At 40.1% G+C, this 17044-nt stretch overlaps 3 protein-coding genes across 5 annotated transcripts in view; 1 reads left to right on the forward strand and 2 right to left on the reverse strand.

Annotated features, from left to right (window-relative positions):
* sst5 (somatostatin 5) overlaps window positions 1-7364 on the reverse strand; it is a 19279-nt gene extending 11915 nt beyond the window's left edge. The window contains exons 1-3 of the mRNA XM_008435429.2: window positions 7120-7364; window positions 7038-7077; window positions 6870-6961 (exon numbers count right to left, since the gene is read on the reverse strand). The gene's annotated coding sequence lies outside the window, so the exon portion shown is untranslated. The remainder of the gene's footprint in view (window positions 1-6869; window positions 6962-7037; window positions 7078-7119) is intronic.
* On the reverse strand, window positions 253-3310 carry LOC103480540 (interferon-induced very large GTPase 1-like). The gene is made up of 4 exons (XM_008435520.1): window positions 3246-3310; window positions 3102-3159; window positions 2965-3005; window positions 253-2871 (listed from the first exon to the last, which is right to left on the reverse strand). The coding sequence occupies exons 2-4, from the start codon at window positions 3109-3111 to the stop codon at window positions 253-255; spliced, it is 2670 nt and encodes an 889-aa protein (XP_008433742.1). The 5' UTR covers window positions 3112-3159; window positions 3246-3310.
* Window positions 7365-10527: 3163 nt separating the features above from the next.
* zpax4 (zona pellucida protein AX 4) lies at window positions 10528-16368 on the forward strand. Of its 3 annotated transcripts, none has more exons than XM_017310250.1 (20): window positions 10528-10674; window positions 10751-10806; window positions 10880-10969; window positions 11098-11222; window positions 11299-11436; window positions 11513-11578; window positions 11643-11813; window positions 11885-11981; window positions 12048-12253; window positions 12321-12680; window positions 12756-12873; window positions 12938-13143; window positions 13216-13333; window positions 13406-13578; window positions 13648-13715; window positions 13795-13913; window positions 13990-14124; window positions 15052-15169; window positions 15236-15324; window positions 16278-16368. In XM_017310250.1, the coding sequence occupies exons 1-19, from the start codon at window positions 10562-10564 to the stop codon at window positions 15303-15305; spliced, it is 2547 nt and encodes an 848-aa protein (XP_017165739.1). In that variant the 5' UTR covers window positions 10528-10561; the 3' UTR covers window positions 15306-15324; window positions 16278-16368. The 3 variants fall into 3 exon arrangements, with proteins under 3 accessions (XP_017165739.1, XP_017165738.1, XP_008433648.1); XM_017310249.1 differs by having other exon boundaries at window positions 10529-10674; window positions 13987-14124; XM_008435426.2 differs by lacking the exons at window positions 15052-15169; window positions 15236-15324; window positions 16278-16368 and adding an exon at window positions 14188-14289 and having other exon boundaries at window positions 10530-10674; window positions 13987-14124.
* The last annotated feature ends 676 nt before the right edge of the window (window positions 16369-17044 follow it).

Raw genomic sequence — 17044 nt, forward strand, 5'->3', positions numbered from 1 at the left:
TATAAAATAAGTTCTAGACTTGAAGTTTGATTGGTAAATATTGATATTCTAGATTCTAGCACATATTTACTCATAATAAGTAATATTTTCTTAACTTTAAGCTTTTATATCTTACTGAGATAATTAAGTACAAAAACACTTAAAATAAGAAAAATATTCTTACATAAATCCCTCTTGGTGAGAAAAATTATCTTGACAGAAAGAAAACAAGAAAAATCTCCTTAATTTAAGATATTTAATCTTACTAAGATTTCAGTTTTTGCAGTGCAGGTCCTGAATATGTACCTTGAGGTGTGAAAGACTGATCCCATTGGACGTTGAGGCTTTAGAGAGGATATGTGCCTTCAGTTCTTGGATGCTCTCACTGTAACCTGGGTTTGGAGGAGCCATCGGTGGGCTTCCTTCCCATAGCTGAGCAAAATATTTCACATCCGTCTCTATATTGAACGTAATGACATCACCGAAGCAGTTTGAATTGCAGTCCTCTTCTTTGGCTGCTAGTTGGGTCATTTGGTCCAGTTTTTCTTGCAGGCGCCTCCTACCATCCATGTTTTTCTCTGCTGCAGCGACATCTGTAACATTCTGGTGAACAAACACACAACTTGGACTGAGTCTAATCTTCTTCATCCTCATGGAAGCTTGAACAACTATCTGCAGAATATCTTGCATCTCAGCTGGATTTTCACCAAAGATGTTGATTAAAGTCATATTTCCCACACCTACAACAAACGTTGCCAGTTCATTGTCATGTTGAAGAGTAGTACTTTCCAGTTCCAGAGCCCTCAGTCCTTCAGTGTCCACCACTAATAAATAATCAAACTTAATGTCCTTCTTGACCTCCTCTGATATCTTGACCAGCTGCATGAAGGCACCTTTGGTGCACCTCCCAGCACTCACTGCAAACTGGAGTCCAAACATTGAATTCATCAATGTTGATTTTCCGCTGCTCTGCAAGCCCAGAACTGACAACACAAACACTCTCAGGTCGCCCAGTTTCCTGATGACTTGATCAAAAACACTGGAGATCCACCTCAAAGGAACATGGCCAGCATCCCCATCCAGCAGCTCCAGAGGATGACCTGAGATCAGCAGATCTGCTGCCAGTTCGGGATAGCCACACCAATCACCAGGTTTACTGTCTCCATGTTTTGTTTTATGGGCCTCATAGATCTGTCCCATTTCCCTGAAAATGTGCTCCAAGCCAAATGTTGCAGACTGAAGTTTTTTTGATAATAGTTCAAGCTCAGTTTCCATCTTTTCTAAATTTTTTGATTTGTCGTGACTGTTCCTCAAAGCCATAACCTCAGACCATTTGCTGTCGTAGCTTTGAAGGATTGAAGAAATACAATCTGCGGAGAGGGCATCTGTTAGGATCTGAGTCCATTTCAGGAAATATTCTTTGTCTTTTGGTGGTAGTATGAAGAGGTTCTCCGTGAACAACCTCATCAATTCACTGCAAGAAGTGTCACACTGTTGTCCTCTAATTCGAGTCAGTTCTCTTTCCTTTTTGGATTTGTCATTTTCGATGTTTCCTGTGAGACGATGGAGTTCCTTATTTGTTTTGCACCACTTCAGCCACAGATGGCCTTGGTAAGAAAGAAAGTAATCCTTAATGCTTGAAACATCTCTATTCTGAAACAAATTAGTTATCTTCACAGCAGCCGATTTTCCATTTTGGCACGCATTGTTGCTTTCATCCAATTTGATTTCTGAGTTCTCCGAAATGGTTTCAAGCTGGAAGGTTGTTTTTAAAATTGAAGGATCCTCTGAAGACAAAAGTGCTTGAATGATTCTTTTAAGTTCAACAGAAACATCTGCCTGATTTTTTGCTTTGAGTCCCATTTTGTATTTTCCCTTCCTACCCTCCACAGCACCATCGTCATCAACAAGGAGACAAATCAGAGGCTTTTTGGACTTCCACAGAGCTGATATAATTTTCCTACTCCCATCATCTTTTTGGAGATTTGGGACCATCACAACATTGACTGATGACTTTTCCATCAGTATGTCACGCTGTTTTTCAATCATCACAGCATCACCATGAAGGTTACAGAAAGCAATGCAGTTATTGAAGGCATCACCGGGTTTTCCAGCCGGGCAGTACCAGGTAATTTCAGCAACTCCATCTAGTAAAAGTCGGGATTTGGTGCTCCCAGGACAGTGTCTGTGGAAGAATGTGCTGTGGCGGTCATTGATCAAGGAGTTCATCAGCTGGGACTTGGACACCGATAGTGCTCCCAGGCGGAAAAAAGATACCAAGGGTGTTTCAGCTTTGCAGATTGGAATATTCTTCATGGTGGCTTGTGAATCCCCCTTGGTTACCTTCCATGTTTTAGTTATTTGTCTGAATGCCCATAGAGGACATTCAATCTCAGCTGTAAATGGGTCAGGAACCAGTAAAGGTAAGGCATACTGACACTGGGAAAGCTTAGTAATCATGATCTGTCTGAGGACGTTGTCTGAGGAGTGAAATACTGCCATCTGAACATCCATTGGATGCACATGAGTCTGACTTGGCTGATTTGTGCCAACACTAGCACTCAGAAAGGACTCCATGTCACTTTCATCAGAATCATTGCCATCAGAGTCAAGAACAGGCTTTGAACAAGTGACGTCAAGACAATTACTGTCTTGTTCAACAGGAATGTATCTGGTTCGGTAATCTAACATTATCAACCTGTGAAGAAAAGAATATGCTAAATCTTTCTCAGATGTGTCTTGGTGCAGTTTTAAAGGTGGACCAACTTGAAGAAATTTTCCTGGGGACATCTTCCTTGGATATTCATCTTGAAGCTGCAGTCTGGTTAGCAATATCTGAGTCTCTCTTTGGTGTTTGCTGTTCTGGACGATTTTGTCCAAATCTTTCTGTGACTGTTGAGAAACAATTTACACACAGACCAATTGGCCGATTATTGATATCTGTCATTTGTGGACCACTAATTTAAACAATAACCACAGTCCTACCTTTTCACCATTTTGTCCTGAACTCTTGGCTGAGGTTCCTACTAAAAAAACAAAAACAAAACAAAAGATAAAACTACAGCAGAGCTAGTTTAGGTTTTATTGATTTTATGAAGGTTTTCATGTGTTTAAAAGTGCACCTGTCTTCATGGCTGCATTCTCATTATGGTTCTCTTCTGACAGTTCAATAGCTGGACCCTGTTGAGAAAACAAATATCTTTAAATATATGTATATATTTAGCTAATAAATTACACCCAATAGCAAATAAACAGCTTATATTTACCTCTCTTTCAGCTTCACTCTTCTGCTCCTCATCTTCTTTGAGGTAAAAACAGCCAGTTAGTAGAGATCTATAGTTCAATGTTCTGTAAATTGTTATATGGGAGCTCTTGATATTAAAATATCTAAATATTTCTCATCAAGGTGACTGCTACCTCGCAAGCACTAACCTGTTGCTGTTAGCGTAGCTTTGACCTGATGAATTCGTTATAGAAGCTGCTTCAACTACTCTTAAATAATTTACTGGCTGAATTTTTGGTTTCCAGTATGAATGAGAAATGGTAACAAAGTGACAGACAACAAACAATGTGCAAACACTGCAAGTTGTTCAGATGCTGAAAGTGGCAGGAAGCATCTACGTAGCAACCAATGGCTGGATGTTTAATGGTATTGAGCAACATCCCAATCACTGAGGAAACCCGAAAGTTGGAAGAGAAGGGAGGGTGAAGAAACGTGTAACACGTGTGAATGCTAGGAGCCAAAACCATGAAGCTTCTCGCTATAATGAATGGATGGATTGATAAAAATTAGCAATTCACTAGCAAGATAGAAGTTTAAAGATTTATTGAAGAAGGAATGAGGGGATGAGTGGATGCAAGGATGAAGGGACAAAGGGATAAAAGGTTTGAGTTTAGAGATTTAAAAAAGAAGGCATGATGCACAGTGGCGCAGTTGGTAGAGCTGTTGCCTTGCAGCAAGAAGGTCCTGGGTTTGATTCCCAGGGTCTTTCAGCATGGAGTTTACATGTTCTCCCTGTGCATGGTGAGTTCTCTCCGGGTACTCCGGCTTCCTCCCACATGTCCAAAAACATGAGGTGTGGTCAGGTTAATTGGTCTCTCTAAATTCTCCTTAGGTTTGTGTTTGTGTGTATATGATAGTTTCTGTGATGGACTGGTGACCTGTCCAGGGTGAACCCTGCCTCTCATCTGTTGACCTCTGGAGATAGGAAGATATCTCAATGGGATAAGGGTGTAAGAAAATGGATGGATGGACGAAGGGATGAAATTAGATGAATGCATATCATTAGAGGTGTGGTCTGGACGTGACCCTGCTTCTTAACTTAACATATTAACTTAATTTCACTAGCATGGACCACGACACGAAGATATAAGTTTAAAGATTTAAAAAAAGAAGGCATGATGCACAGTGGCGCAGTTGGTAGAGCTGTTGCCTTGCAGCAAGAAGGTCCTGGGTTTGATTCCCAGGGTCTTTCTGCATGGAGTTTGCATATTTTCCCTATGCAGGTGTGGGTTCTCTCCGGGTGCTCCAGTTTCCTCCCACAGCCCAAAAACATGACTGTCAGGTTAATTGGCCTCTCTAAATTCTCCCTAGGTGTGAGTGTGTGTGTGTGCATGGTTGTTTGTCCTGTCTGGCTCTGTGTTGCCCTGTGACAGACTGGTGACCCGTCCAGGGTGAACCCTGCCTCTCATTTGTTGACTATTGGAGATAGGAGCCCCTTACAGGGCTCAGATCTCAATGGATAAGGGCTGGAAGTAGTTTTAAATTCTTGGGGGTACTATGACAAAAGTATATATATATATATATATATATATATATATATATATATGGTAAAACTTTATTTGAAGGGTGTGCATAAGACTGACATGACACTGTCATAAACATGACATAACACCTGTCATGAACATAAAAAAGTCTTTATGAATGTTTATGACAGTTGTCATGAAGTGTCGTTCAGTAAATAATGACACTTTCAATGCAAAGTTGCTCTAAAAGTCCATTAAAAGTGCCAACTTTGCATGATTTTGTAAATTATAATAATTTAATGCAAACCTTTTTACTCTCTCTTTGTCGTTTAAGCACACCCGTTGCCGTGGCAACCGCTCGCTCTTCGAGCCGAGCACAGATGACGTTTAAAACATTTAGTCCATTACAATATCAGGGTTTCAGGCTTGATATTCATTTTGTGATTATTAATAAGCCTCTCATGAACACAGCGGTGGTTGATTAGTTAATTTTAAACTCCTGCTCTGCTATTTTGATAATGGAACCGAAACGCGCAACACCTTGTTGAAACAATAATTACTGAGATTATTATTTTTGTTGGGTCATTAATTTGAACATGTTTTGTTGACTTTTTTTTTGTTGTTCTTTAATAAAGTTACGAACGTTTTAAGCAAGTCAGAGGAGGACGTGCTTCTCTCAGCCTCCTGGCGGCGATCAGTTTGTCACCTAATGCCGAGATCGACTCAAAACCTTCCGCGATCGACGTGTTGCAGCCCTGCTCTTCTATCGCATTAAGAGTTCAGAAACAATATGAAATGGGGGGGAAGCGATTTATTAACTAATTAAGTCGTGTTTTAGATTGTTCTTGAAAAACTAATCACTCACGGCTGCACAGTGAACCCATTGATTTTTTACAGCTGACAGCCGCTTTTTTTTACTATTTTATTTTTTCTTGTATTATTTTTCTTTTTCTTTTCGTCAACTTATTTTATTATGGTGCAGTTTTTTTAAAAAGTGCTATATAAATAAATTTGACATTGACATTTCACAGCTGTGAAAACGCACCAAATGAGTAACTTGAGTGACAACAATTAAGTCTTACCCGTTTGTTTTTTCTTAACCACTGAAGACTCCATCAAGTTGTGTCCCGCAGATTCTGGCTCCAAATCCTTATTTTGCTCTTTATTTCCACCACATGTGAGTCCAGTAAAGCAGGATGGATTGTTATCAGCCTCCATCGTCTGTATTTTTAGCAGCAGCTCTGCTATCTCCTCTGAGACGGACATACTCCTGGTACATGTGTGGTATCTCTTTTCAACAAAACTGTCACAAACTTTCAGGTCTTTAAATGCATCTTCATATTTTTCGCCTGAATTATGAGTCAAAACTGTCATCAAATAATAAATTGCTCCTCTCCCAAAAGTTTTTTCCAACCACTGCAGCCCTGATTTGTATTGACTCACATGGTGGCCATACGAGATCAGTAAAAGAAAGGCATTGATTCCCTTATCTAGAGTTATTTCTTTAATGTCTCGCAGGCCAATTAGGTTAATAACAGAWATGTGTCGACCACACAAGTCGTACAGCTTGGATGAAAACTCTGTGTGCTCATCTTGGTTAAYTAAGATGTTTTTTGTTCCAGTCTCAACTGAACTTGTGTCACCAAATAATACAATGATGAGATCAGCATCAGCTAAAACAAGAAAAAAAAGACTAGATTTGTACCACAGTTATGAAAATAGCAAATTCCAAATGTTGGGATTACAGTGCATCTGGAAAGTATTGGCAGTGCTTCAGTTTTTCCACATTTTGTTATGTTATTTTCTTATTCCAAATTGTATTAAGATAACCTTTTTCCACAAAATTATACACAGAAATTCTTCTAGCATGATGTTCATACGGCCGGCCTGCTGCAGGAAGAGTCCTGGTGATTTCAAACTTACATCACTTACCAGTGATGGAGGCCTACAGATTAGTGCCTCCAAACAATTCGGTCACCACATTGTCATTATTGGGTATTTGTTTGTAGACTTTTGAGGAAAAAAGATTAATTTCGTACAATTTATGAAAATGAAAAAATATACATACTGTAGCATAAAATGTGAAAAAAGTGAAGCGCTGTGAATAATTTCCAGATTCTCTGTAATGAGTGAAACAGACTTACTTTTACTTTCATCCACGTCTGTGGCTGCACTTGCTGCCATTGATCTATCGTATCCTGCTGCAGATCAGTCTGTAAATTACATTTACACATTTCTTTTGACTATTCTGTTAATTCTATTAAACTTAAATGAAATATAGTGGTTAAAATAATTCACTGGAATAATCTTACCTCTCTCTTAGGGTGTGGCAGAGCTATTGCTGGCCTCTACCTGTGAAAGAAAATGAAAAAAGGACATAGTTTTGTAGCCTACCGTTGCTTTGTTTAGATTAGCATGTGTTCATCAACACTTCAGCAAACTTTTCAGAGGTGTTGACGATCCTCCTCGTCCTGCTGCGAAATGATCGATCTCCAATTTCTTAGACTTCCATCTTTACAATACTTTAGTTGTGTATGTAAGATATCTGCAGACAAAAAGCAAAATAAAGAGCTGGTTTTAAAAAGTTGAAGTTCAGGTACACAAGAAAAAGTTGCATTCCACACTAAAGCTTAAAATGTTACTTTTACATTTCTCTGTTACTCTACATCACTGATATCTACATCACTAAGAGCAAAATATCTTGTGACGGGTAAATGATTTTTTTCCAGTCACACTGGTTAAACAACAGCACACACCCTGATTTGTATCTTTACATCATGCATAGAAACCAGTGTGTCATCATGCAGATTTTGGGACTGGTACGTAAAGAAAACACTTTTACATTTTTTTATACTTCCACGTCTTATGTTTTTGGCTTTTGAGAGTATCTAGTAGTTTTAAATAATTAAATCCTTGCTTATTTTTAAGTGCTTAAATCTCTATCTGTCATCATCAGGAATTCTGATCCTATTCATGACATTAAGGTAACACTAAATACTTTTTTAAACTGGTAAATAAGCATTTAATTTCTTCCACAGTCATTTAATCAAGAGTGTGTTTTAGTTGTGTAACTGTGTCAATTGTGGTTTTGTATTATGCCGCCGTTTTTGGCCAGGCCTCCCTTGGAAAATTGTTTTCAATCTTGTAAAAAAATAATAATTTTGTGATATCAGATAAATGCTAAATAAAATAACTGAACAAATGTCAAATAAAACAAAAAAACTGAAAATCAATAGTTGGGACTTTAAGTTAATAGAGAGAGAAAGTGACAAAGTCCGGTACTTTGTCACAAAAGTGACAAAGTACCGGAGACTTGGTGTCTAAAAAAACCAGTTTGAACCAGCGAAAATCAGATACAGAATAAGAACACCACATCCCTTTAGATAAGTCTGGTATGAGTATGTTGACAGATGTCATACTGGTTAGACAAAAGCACAAACTCAGTTCTGTACATTTGCACCATGCATACAAGAAAAAAAGTATCATAAGACTGATTTTGGGACTGATATATATATAAAAAAAACATCTTGATGTATTTTTCTACTTTCATATGTTGTGGGAAAGTGTTGGCAAGCTCTGTTTTAAATACTTTGAATGTTTGGGTTGGTGAGACTGCCAGCTCATACTTGCAAAATATAGATTTTTTTTTTGCTGGTTTTGAACTTGAAAATAGTCAGAATATCAATTAGGCCCCTAATTATTCAAATCTCTATACAGAACTGTCATCTAATCAATTTATTTGTTTCTGATTGGAAATGATGTAGGCATCTCTCAAAATACAATAGAATAATTTTAAAGTATTAAAATTTTGAAATTCGGTTTGTTTTTATATTAATACACAGTTAATTTTTGAGTGAAATATCCAGAAGTCGTGCGAGAAAGTCTTATGTCTTTTTTTTATTTTATTTATTTTTTATTAAAGTTTAATTCTGGTTTAACGTTGCAAACTTAATCCTGTTGTGGAGTTCAAATATTTTTGTTGCTTTATGACTCTTTTCTTTTTTGTGTGCATCTTCTCTTAACAATTATAAAATGATCAGTAAATCGGTCACTTGTTTGACACCTAGTTCTAGTAGATCATCTTCTTTCATGAATCTTCATAAATTTTTCATATTCTAGGCTTAACCTCTAAAGTCCAGATTTGATCTCGTAACAAGTCCGACTTGTTACAAGTCGTACTTGTTACAAGCTCAAATGCTCAAAGAATGAGAATAAAATTAAATTAAAAGGGATGAACTGATAAGGATAAATCTAAGATAGGAAAACAAGGAAATAATCAAAATACAAAACACAGATTAAACCCAAACACCTCTGAATCCGAAGTATTTTTTTTATTTAATGAAAAACACTATTAGCTATGTATCATTATTTGTAATACATTATACTCACAAGCAATATTGAACACAATCATTCAGTGATGCACAGAAGAAAATCATTTGCGTGTAAATATGCTCACCTTTGCAGGTTGGTTCTTCCTATTCATATGACAGTTTCTCCTTTTTCCACAGCAACTAATATGGAACTTAATAAGCTCCTCCTACCTGCAGCTAACAAAATCGATGAAGGAGGAAAAATGAAAGCAACAATTTCCCTGGAATATTATGACCTGTGAGAAACCAGAACTTTAGAATTGCTATCAACTTTAACCATGTATTACTTCAAAAGTAAAAATCGGGTATTCTGAAATAAAAGCACTGTGCATGTCATAATCTTGTCAACAGAACTTATAGTTAGCAAACAAAGTAGTAATCTTGTCCTTTTTCTCTGAAATGGCTTCAGCAGAACTCTTCTTGTGGCCAACAACCAATCTCTGACATCAGTCTGAGAAAAGTTTGCCTCTCTTCTTGACTCTCAGCGGTAAAATGTTGGAGGGGTTTAATCACATCTACAACGCCTAGAAGAGATCAAGATCTGACTTGACTTGGTTCAGGACTTGACTCTTGTACCGTCTGTGAAGCATGTGAAGTGGTCTGCAGATAATTTGTTGCAGCAGGGACCGGTCAGCTCACCCTCATTTATCAACATAAATTCTGCAGTGTTTCAGAGACGTGGCACAATCTGTGCAACAAAAAAAAAAAAAAAAGGTAAAGCTGAAACAGCTTCACCATAAAACTGATCAAAACACATCAGTAAATAACCAAATGACTGACTGAGAGATAAGAAGTGGACAGTCCTGCTGCCCCCTGCTGGTTGTTCTGTGTCAGTGGCTGCTTGAAAGAACCGATGCCAATTGGTTTCTCCATCTTCATTCTGATGTTTTGTGGCTAAAATAGCTTTAATTCCGGGTCATTTTTTGTCATTCCCTTATGTAAAATTTTACACATAACAGCATGAAGTGCAAATCAATGAAGAAATAACAATGAAGTCAGATAATAAAGAAAGCATGAGAGCATTAGTATCAAAATACATGTTTAAAAGTACAAAAACCCGATATCTTTGCAAAAATTGGAAATGTAAGCAAGAAATTATGACTTTTTAAAATGTGTGTTTAAAATCAGTATATGTGTAGTATGTCGGAACAGAAAGGAATAATTAAATTTGGTAACAAAAAGAAATGACAAAATGTTTAGCTTCTAAATTGATCTAATGTTTTCATTTTTAGCTTCAATTGCGTGGCTGGAAGAAAACAGCATTACAATCTCTATTAAATGCCAAAAAATAGTGGCATATTTGAGTTTTTACCACTGGACAAATTTTGCCATTCATATTAGCAGCAGCTGTTTTTTCTAGGACTTAATTACTGACAGGCTGCACCTTGGGAGGCAGCTGATTGTTAGTTGCTTTGTGGACAAACGGTGTCATCAAAAGCTGGACGGGGGAAAGCATTTCATGGTGCATGTCTGGTGAAAAACAGGTGGTTCACTTGGTTAGTAGGAGTAGTTTGCTAGCTGTTATGCTAGCTTCAGACACCAACACATCAACCGCCATGGCTTTCAAGTTGATGTTTAGGTAGGTTGTTGTGGTTTATTCTACATCAAGTTTTGATTTTTGAGCTATTTTCTCACTTTTTGTTTTGTAACCACAGTGTGGCATTGCTCCTGTCCTTATGGTCCACTGCAGGATGCGACTTCTTTGTGGAAGGTTAGTGGAGCCTTGCTTATCCTACAGTGACACTTTAAGATGCAAGTTCTCTGCAACTTATGCGTTTCCCCAGGCGTTCTTCAACTAGAGTGTCATGACCGTTACTTCATGATAGCCGTTGACCTTGCTGCCACTGGAGAAGTTCCTCGCTTTGAGGCTGTGGGTTAGTGTTCCTGTTCTGCTGCAGCTCAAAGCACTGAGGATGGCAATGGTTTGAGACAAATTAAGCTGAACATGCTTCTAACTGACTGCTTAACCCATGAAATGTTTTTGCTTGATGGTTTTTCTCAGATGGAACTGGCACATATGCCATCACTGAGGATTATGCAGCAAAGTGTGGTTACAGTATCAGTATTCTCTCTCTCCTGGGCCTTGTAGAGCTTAGAGCATCCTACTTCAGTTGCCATACTGAGAAGGTACTGAAAGCAGCTTTCCTGACCCTTGGAGAAGGTTCCTCATGCATCCTGGCTAATATTTCCAACTCTGTTTCAGGGTGCTGGCTTTTCATTCAGATTTAACCTGATAACTACCTATGAAGGGGTAGATGCGTACTATGCACTCAATAAGACCTGTTCACCCCATCTGCTCTGGTCACCCAGAGAGGTCACCTGTGAGGTCAACTACATGGAGGTGCGTCTTCCCCAAGTCTCCCTCCCTCCTTAAGCCCTCACCCTTGTTTTTAAGCCCTCTAATCATGTTGCCACAGGTATCCGTAAGGAGTGAACTTCCCTGCCAATCTGGGTCAAGTGACGACTCGAGCACGCTTGGCCCTGTATGTATCAATGATGACAATTGGTTTTCTGGATTAGCAACTTTCTAACTGTCTGTATTTACAGTTGTACAGTTCCTCCACTGAAGTCTGGCAGGTGACTTTTCAAAATCCATATCAGCAGTTGCCACCCATGAACCTGTCTCAAGCCCGACAGGAGGGCTACATATTTAATCTTGTCCATGACAGGATTGTGTTTCGTACACCGTATGGTCAACCTGAGTCCTATCGTACTGAGGTAGAATGCCCTTTCCAGCTACTCGCAATGTCCCACTCCCAACATGGTGTTCAACCAGTATGTCTTCATAGGTGACTGGGGTTCCAGTAGAGGTGGTCCATGCAACAGTGTTTTCACGGCAAAGCTGGGTTGTCGTTATGGTTGACCTGATCGCTGCTTGCTCCATGGGTGCGTAAACTAAGCTGTTTATTTTACCGAGCCGTACAGTTTAGTAAAATTACTTTCTCCAAACAGATAAAGGGTCATATGATAGTGGCTATATGATCTGGGACACTCCAGAAGCACTCTATCCCAGTCTTGGCACCACACAGATTAGTTTTGGCCTCAATGGCAACCTTGTGGAAGAGGCTGCTGTGGTGCAGAAGGGGTTTATTATGGAAAGGTATAACTCGACTGTCCAAATTGGGATCCCTTATGATGCTGAAGGAGGCTACAGGAAGGTAAAGACACTTTGACTATAAAAGTCTCCTGTGTATTTGACTTGCGTCTAACTGAAGTCAATTTCAGAGCTTTGTGAGTGATGGCCTCTCTGAGTTCTACATCTTCAACCTCTACTTGAAACAAACTTCAGTGGATGAACGCCATGAAGAGACCGTGCTGTGGTTCCACAGGACTCTTGTTACGCCCCTCCTGTCATCTCCACTTTTCACTGAAGACCAAACTGATGTAAACGATGGCACATTCTCAATCTATCTAGGCAAAGTCCCCAGAGATGTTGAGCTGACCTCTGTTCAGCTGACTGGGCAGGAATTTGCAGTGCCCTTCAGTGACTCCATCGCATACACCCTTACAGAAGTCAGACATTCCAACAAAAGCCACAGCTACACTCTGAAAGTGCCATTGCATGATCCAATTGTAGTCCAGGAGGTAAGTGTCTTTGAGAACACTGTAGTGTCATAATGCAAACCTAGTTCTAACTTTTTTTTTAATATATATATCAAGTTCTCCAAAGAGAAGGCAGCCATGTTGCACAAACTGGACATAAACTACACCCTGATTGTCAAACCTGGAGACGAGCCATACTACCACACCTTCTCAGTTACAGCACTAATGGCTGTCTGTAAGTCATATGCTGAGGTGATTCCCTTAAATTAAATATTTAGCTAACTTGTTTTGCTTGGCAGCTCCTCCATCTTTTGATGTGGTCTGTAAGGAGTCTGGGATTGACTTCAAGTTGGCCTATCGCTCTTTTGACTACCTGTGGGATTTCATGATTGGCTCAGACCGACTGACTCCAGCTCTGGCAGCCAACTATGGCTACACCATGAGCAATGACAGTCAAAATCTGCTGCTCAGTGTGCCTCTGTTCACACATGGATACAAATACAAGGTAATATTGGCAACTGGGCCCATCTAGAAAGTTTGAGCTTTTAGTCTGACATTGAAATGCCTTTCCTCGAAGGATATTGGTCTGAAAGGCTTTCTCGGGACATTTACAATCCTTGTGAGGGATCGTGAAACTGCTGGCATCCTGACTTCCACCATCAAGACATGCCTGTTTAATACCACAGAGTTCATTAGTAAGAAAAAGCTATTACGGTAATGGAGGTTGCCAGACTTGTAAATACTAACTTGTGGTTATTTTCCAACAGTGTGTTCAACTAATGGGTGGATGACTGTGGTGGTTGATCTGTCTGCGGTTCTCCCAAGTGGTGAGATGCCAACACGCTTCCATCTCTTGAACAGCCTCTGCGTACCCAAAGCAGTAGATGGCACACGAGTGCTCTTCTCATTTCCTCTTCACAGTTGTGGTTCCACAGTTAAGGTAAAGATTGCCCAACATTAAAACTAACTGTAGTGTCGAGTGTTTAAGACTTTTGTCCCCCCCCCCCAGTTGGCAAAGGAAAACGTGACTTATCAAAACAAGATTTACTTCGACACTTCTGAGAATGCTGTTGAAGGGTATGTTCGCAAGGCATCATTTCATGGTACCGCATTCTAGTACTGTTAATTTCAGTCTCAACCCTCCCACCCCCCACAGAATGACCGTGCAGTGCACGTACCCTCTAGCTAGTCTCCATCGACTCTTCTCAAGCCACAAATTTGAATCTGACAAAGAAGGTGTTGGCAGCATAATCCCTTTTGTGGAAACTACAAAAGGTATGTTTGCTTGCTTAAGAACTTGGGTGTAGTTTTAAGTAATGTCAATTAAACTAAATGTCTCTCCTCACAGTAGTTGTTCCAGCTAAAATTACCACAGTTGCTCCCCAAAGAACCAGAAGTCCCAGCTTGCACCTGCCTCCTTCCTACCCTACTGCTCGTTACATCAAAGTTTACAGGGTTCATAACCGACCTGGCCAGTTCAGTAAAGGTAAGTGAGTAAATTCTTGCAATTGAAACTTTAAACATGTCTAACTCTTTCCTCTACTTGTAGGGCCTACAGGAAATTTGCAAGTAAAGACGCTTCTTCACTATGCTTGAGGAAGTGTATAACTTTTACTGTTGCATTGAATAAAGCTTAAAGTACTGTTGAGTAGCTGTGCCTATGTTTTATTTTTAAGCAGAATGAATAAACTGGGCCATTTTGGTGTCGTCAAAGTTTGACCTATGGTCACTAGGCAAAACTGGCCTGTGAAGCATGTTTTCTGAAAACTACAACTTGCACTTCATTCTTTACTCTGGATCAGTATAGAACAGGTGACACTCTTCAGGATGACAAATACTTCTGTAAAGTACAGGCATTGTTGCAGAAAACTTTTTTTTTTGTGAATATTGATATGCACTACATTGAAATTGGAACAGCCCACTGTGAGCAGACCAATAAAGCAAAGTGGCCAGATTACCAATGCAACATTTTGCTAATGGATTGATTCTTTTTGTCATTTGAAAATGGGTGCCTCAAACTCTACACAAACTGCTGTCCTGCTCAAACACACCTGAATCAAATGACGGCCTTTGTCTAACTTGATGACCTGCTGAAGAGGTGACTCAATCTGATTCAGCTGTGCTGGAGCAGCCACATCTAAACCATGATGTAGAGCAGAGACTTTGAACATAACTTTACCGCGCTTTTTCATCGAACATAGTCTCGTCACTTGACCAGCAGGTGTCGCCAGTGGAAACGCAATAAACGAGCTTGTTTACTTTTGATAGTTCTAAAACCACGAGTCCGTTTGCGTTTTCTTTGAATTAGACGACCATGAGCTACAGCGAAGCACGTTTATTGGTGAGTTTCCCCTCAGACTTTAATGCTTCAGCCGGGGTCTATTAATTTCATTCGCCGTTCGTCCTGAAACAGAGAGCCAGGCAGACCGTCCTGCCACCCATCTCCAACAGGACTCTGCAGCACCCCTCCTTCCTGCCTCTTTACATGCCCACACGTTTTCATCACACCTTTCGTGGAGACGCTCACCCAGGTTAGTCACTTCTGTTTATTGTAAATGTCTGCGATGAACAATAAGTGACGGCTAATTTCTCTTCAGGTTACCCAATGAGTCCTGTGGAGCTCTTCTACACGGACCCTACTCTGCCCTGCGGGAGGAGGATCTATAATGGTCTGAGTAGGAAAATGGTGAGTCAGTCCACAATTAAAGGTCTCAGAAAAGTTTTAAGACCGAAGACGGTTTAAATGTAGAAATGTGTTGTAGCCTACACAAACATGTGGAAGACTGCCGACGGGACAGCCGTCCATCAGTTAATAAAACCTTAGAGAAAGTCAGAAAAGGTCACTGCTAAGGACTTCTGTAAGAATCAAAGTTGCTTTAGGTCCAGTGTGAAACTTCTACAGTCAATGGTGATTTAAGGAGACTTATGCTGGTTTTAGTTAACTTTTTTTTTTAGTTCCCCCACCACTAGAGTCCAAAGTCTAAACTATCATCTGAGGACATTTCAGAGGACTTCTGTCTGCTGCCAAGCTTTATGAACTGATTTAATTTAAAAGCATGACTTGGTACCACCCCAAATTGCCAAAGGTACTTGTACTGCTTTGATAACTCTGCAGAGAATCTATGGAGTATGCTTTAAAAAGACGATAGAACAAACAAAGCAGATAACCTAAAGGCTGCTGTCAAAGCATCCTTGGCTTCCATCAACCGAGCTGATGCCTCCATGCCACTGATGCAGTAATTAACGCAGAAGGAGCCCAGACCAATTGCTAAGTGCGAGTACTTTACAGAACATGGATATAATGTCTGATATCTCGGCATTTAAAAAACAAAAAACTTATTTGCCTCCTATAATCAAAATTTTTGATTTTCAGTAGCTGTAAGTTATAATTACAGTAGACAAACACAAAAATAAACTTTTCAATAATTTTGTTTAAAAGCTCAAGGACCCAAAAAGATTGAAAGGGACACACTTAAAAATGAGTAATGGTTGATCATTTGCATAAACAAAACAAACATTTAAAATTTTCAAAATGGCTTACCACATTAAACTTGACCAATCTCTTGAAAAGAAGTGTCGGTGCTGAGTTTATGAAAACATACCGTTAACCCTGCTAATCGTTTTCACTTTTCCAATCAGGTTTTTGATTGCTCCCAGCTCAACACTCCTGCCCCCATCATGTCCGCCTGCATCGCCCCTCCAAGCCGCCCAGACCCATTCAGGGCCGGACCTCACCCCACCAACAACCTGGGCAGCCCAAGCTGGAGGCTCCAGACCATCCACCCTCCTCAGGTGCAGCCAAGGTTTGTGGTCATCCAGCTCACTCAGCAGGAGGACCAGGTGATTACCAGCCTGTTGAAACTCCACCACCAGGAAGCGTCCCAGAGCAAGAGAGTCACTGCTGCACAGGCTGACTTACCAGGAGCTTTAAAGTCAAATCCCAGAGATTTTGGCACAGGTTCACTGGAGGGGGCAAACAACGCTTTCTGCATTGATGCATTAGAGGAGCGACAGAAATGGTCAGATGCAGAGTATGAAGCTGCTAACACTCTACTGAGCAGCTTTCAGCAAGTGGAGGATTTAATAGGAAACACAGCGACGCCTCCTGATCATCTGCAGTCCCAAACCTCTCAGACAGAACTAGAGGGCCAGACTTTCCCACCGTCAGTAACTTGTTACAGTTCACCAAAAGGAAGCTGCGTCAAGGAGAAAGGAGACGTTGGGTCTCAGGAGGATATGACCGCATGTCCAACAAGTTTTGAGAGCAAACTGGGACAAGAGAAGATGGAGGGCAGGTCAGAAGAGCGGATGCTCACAGATCTGGAAGGGGATGCTGTGCAGGTTCTGCTCAGCCTCAGGGAGGTGACGACTTTTGATGCCATGCAGTGATCGTGTCGAACCGAAGG

This window comes from Poecilia reticulata, linkage group LG18 (genome assembly GCF_000633615.1).
Source record: "Poecilia reticulata strain Guanapo linkage group LG18, Guppy_female_1.0+MT, whole genome shotgun sequence".
Lineage (NCBI taxonomy): Eukaryota > Metazoa > Chordata > Actinopteri > Cyprinodontiformes > Poeciliidae > Poecilia > Poecilia reticulata.

Coding starts and splice junctions, on each gene's coding strand:
- zpax4 (XM_017310249.1), top strand. CDS start 10,562: ATGTCTGGTGAAAAACAGGTGGTTCACTTGGTTAGTAGGAGTAGTTTG. Junction 10,807..10,879: donor ATGCGACTTCTTTGTGGAAG/GTTAGTGGAGCC, acceptor GCGTTTCCCCAG/GCGTTCTTCAACTAGAGTGT. Junction 11,579..11,642: donor ACTCGAGCACGCTTGGCCCT/GTATGTATCAAT, acceptor CTGTATTTACAG/TTGTACAGTTCCTCCACTGA.
- LOC103480540 (XM_008435520.1), bottom strand. Junction 2,872..2,964: donor CAGGACAAAATGGTGAAAAG/GTAGGACTGTGG, acceptor GTTTCTCAACAG/TCACAGAAAGATTTGGACAA.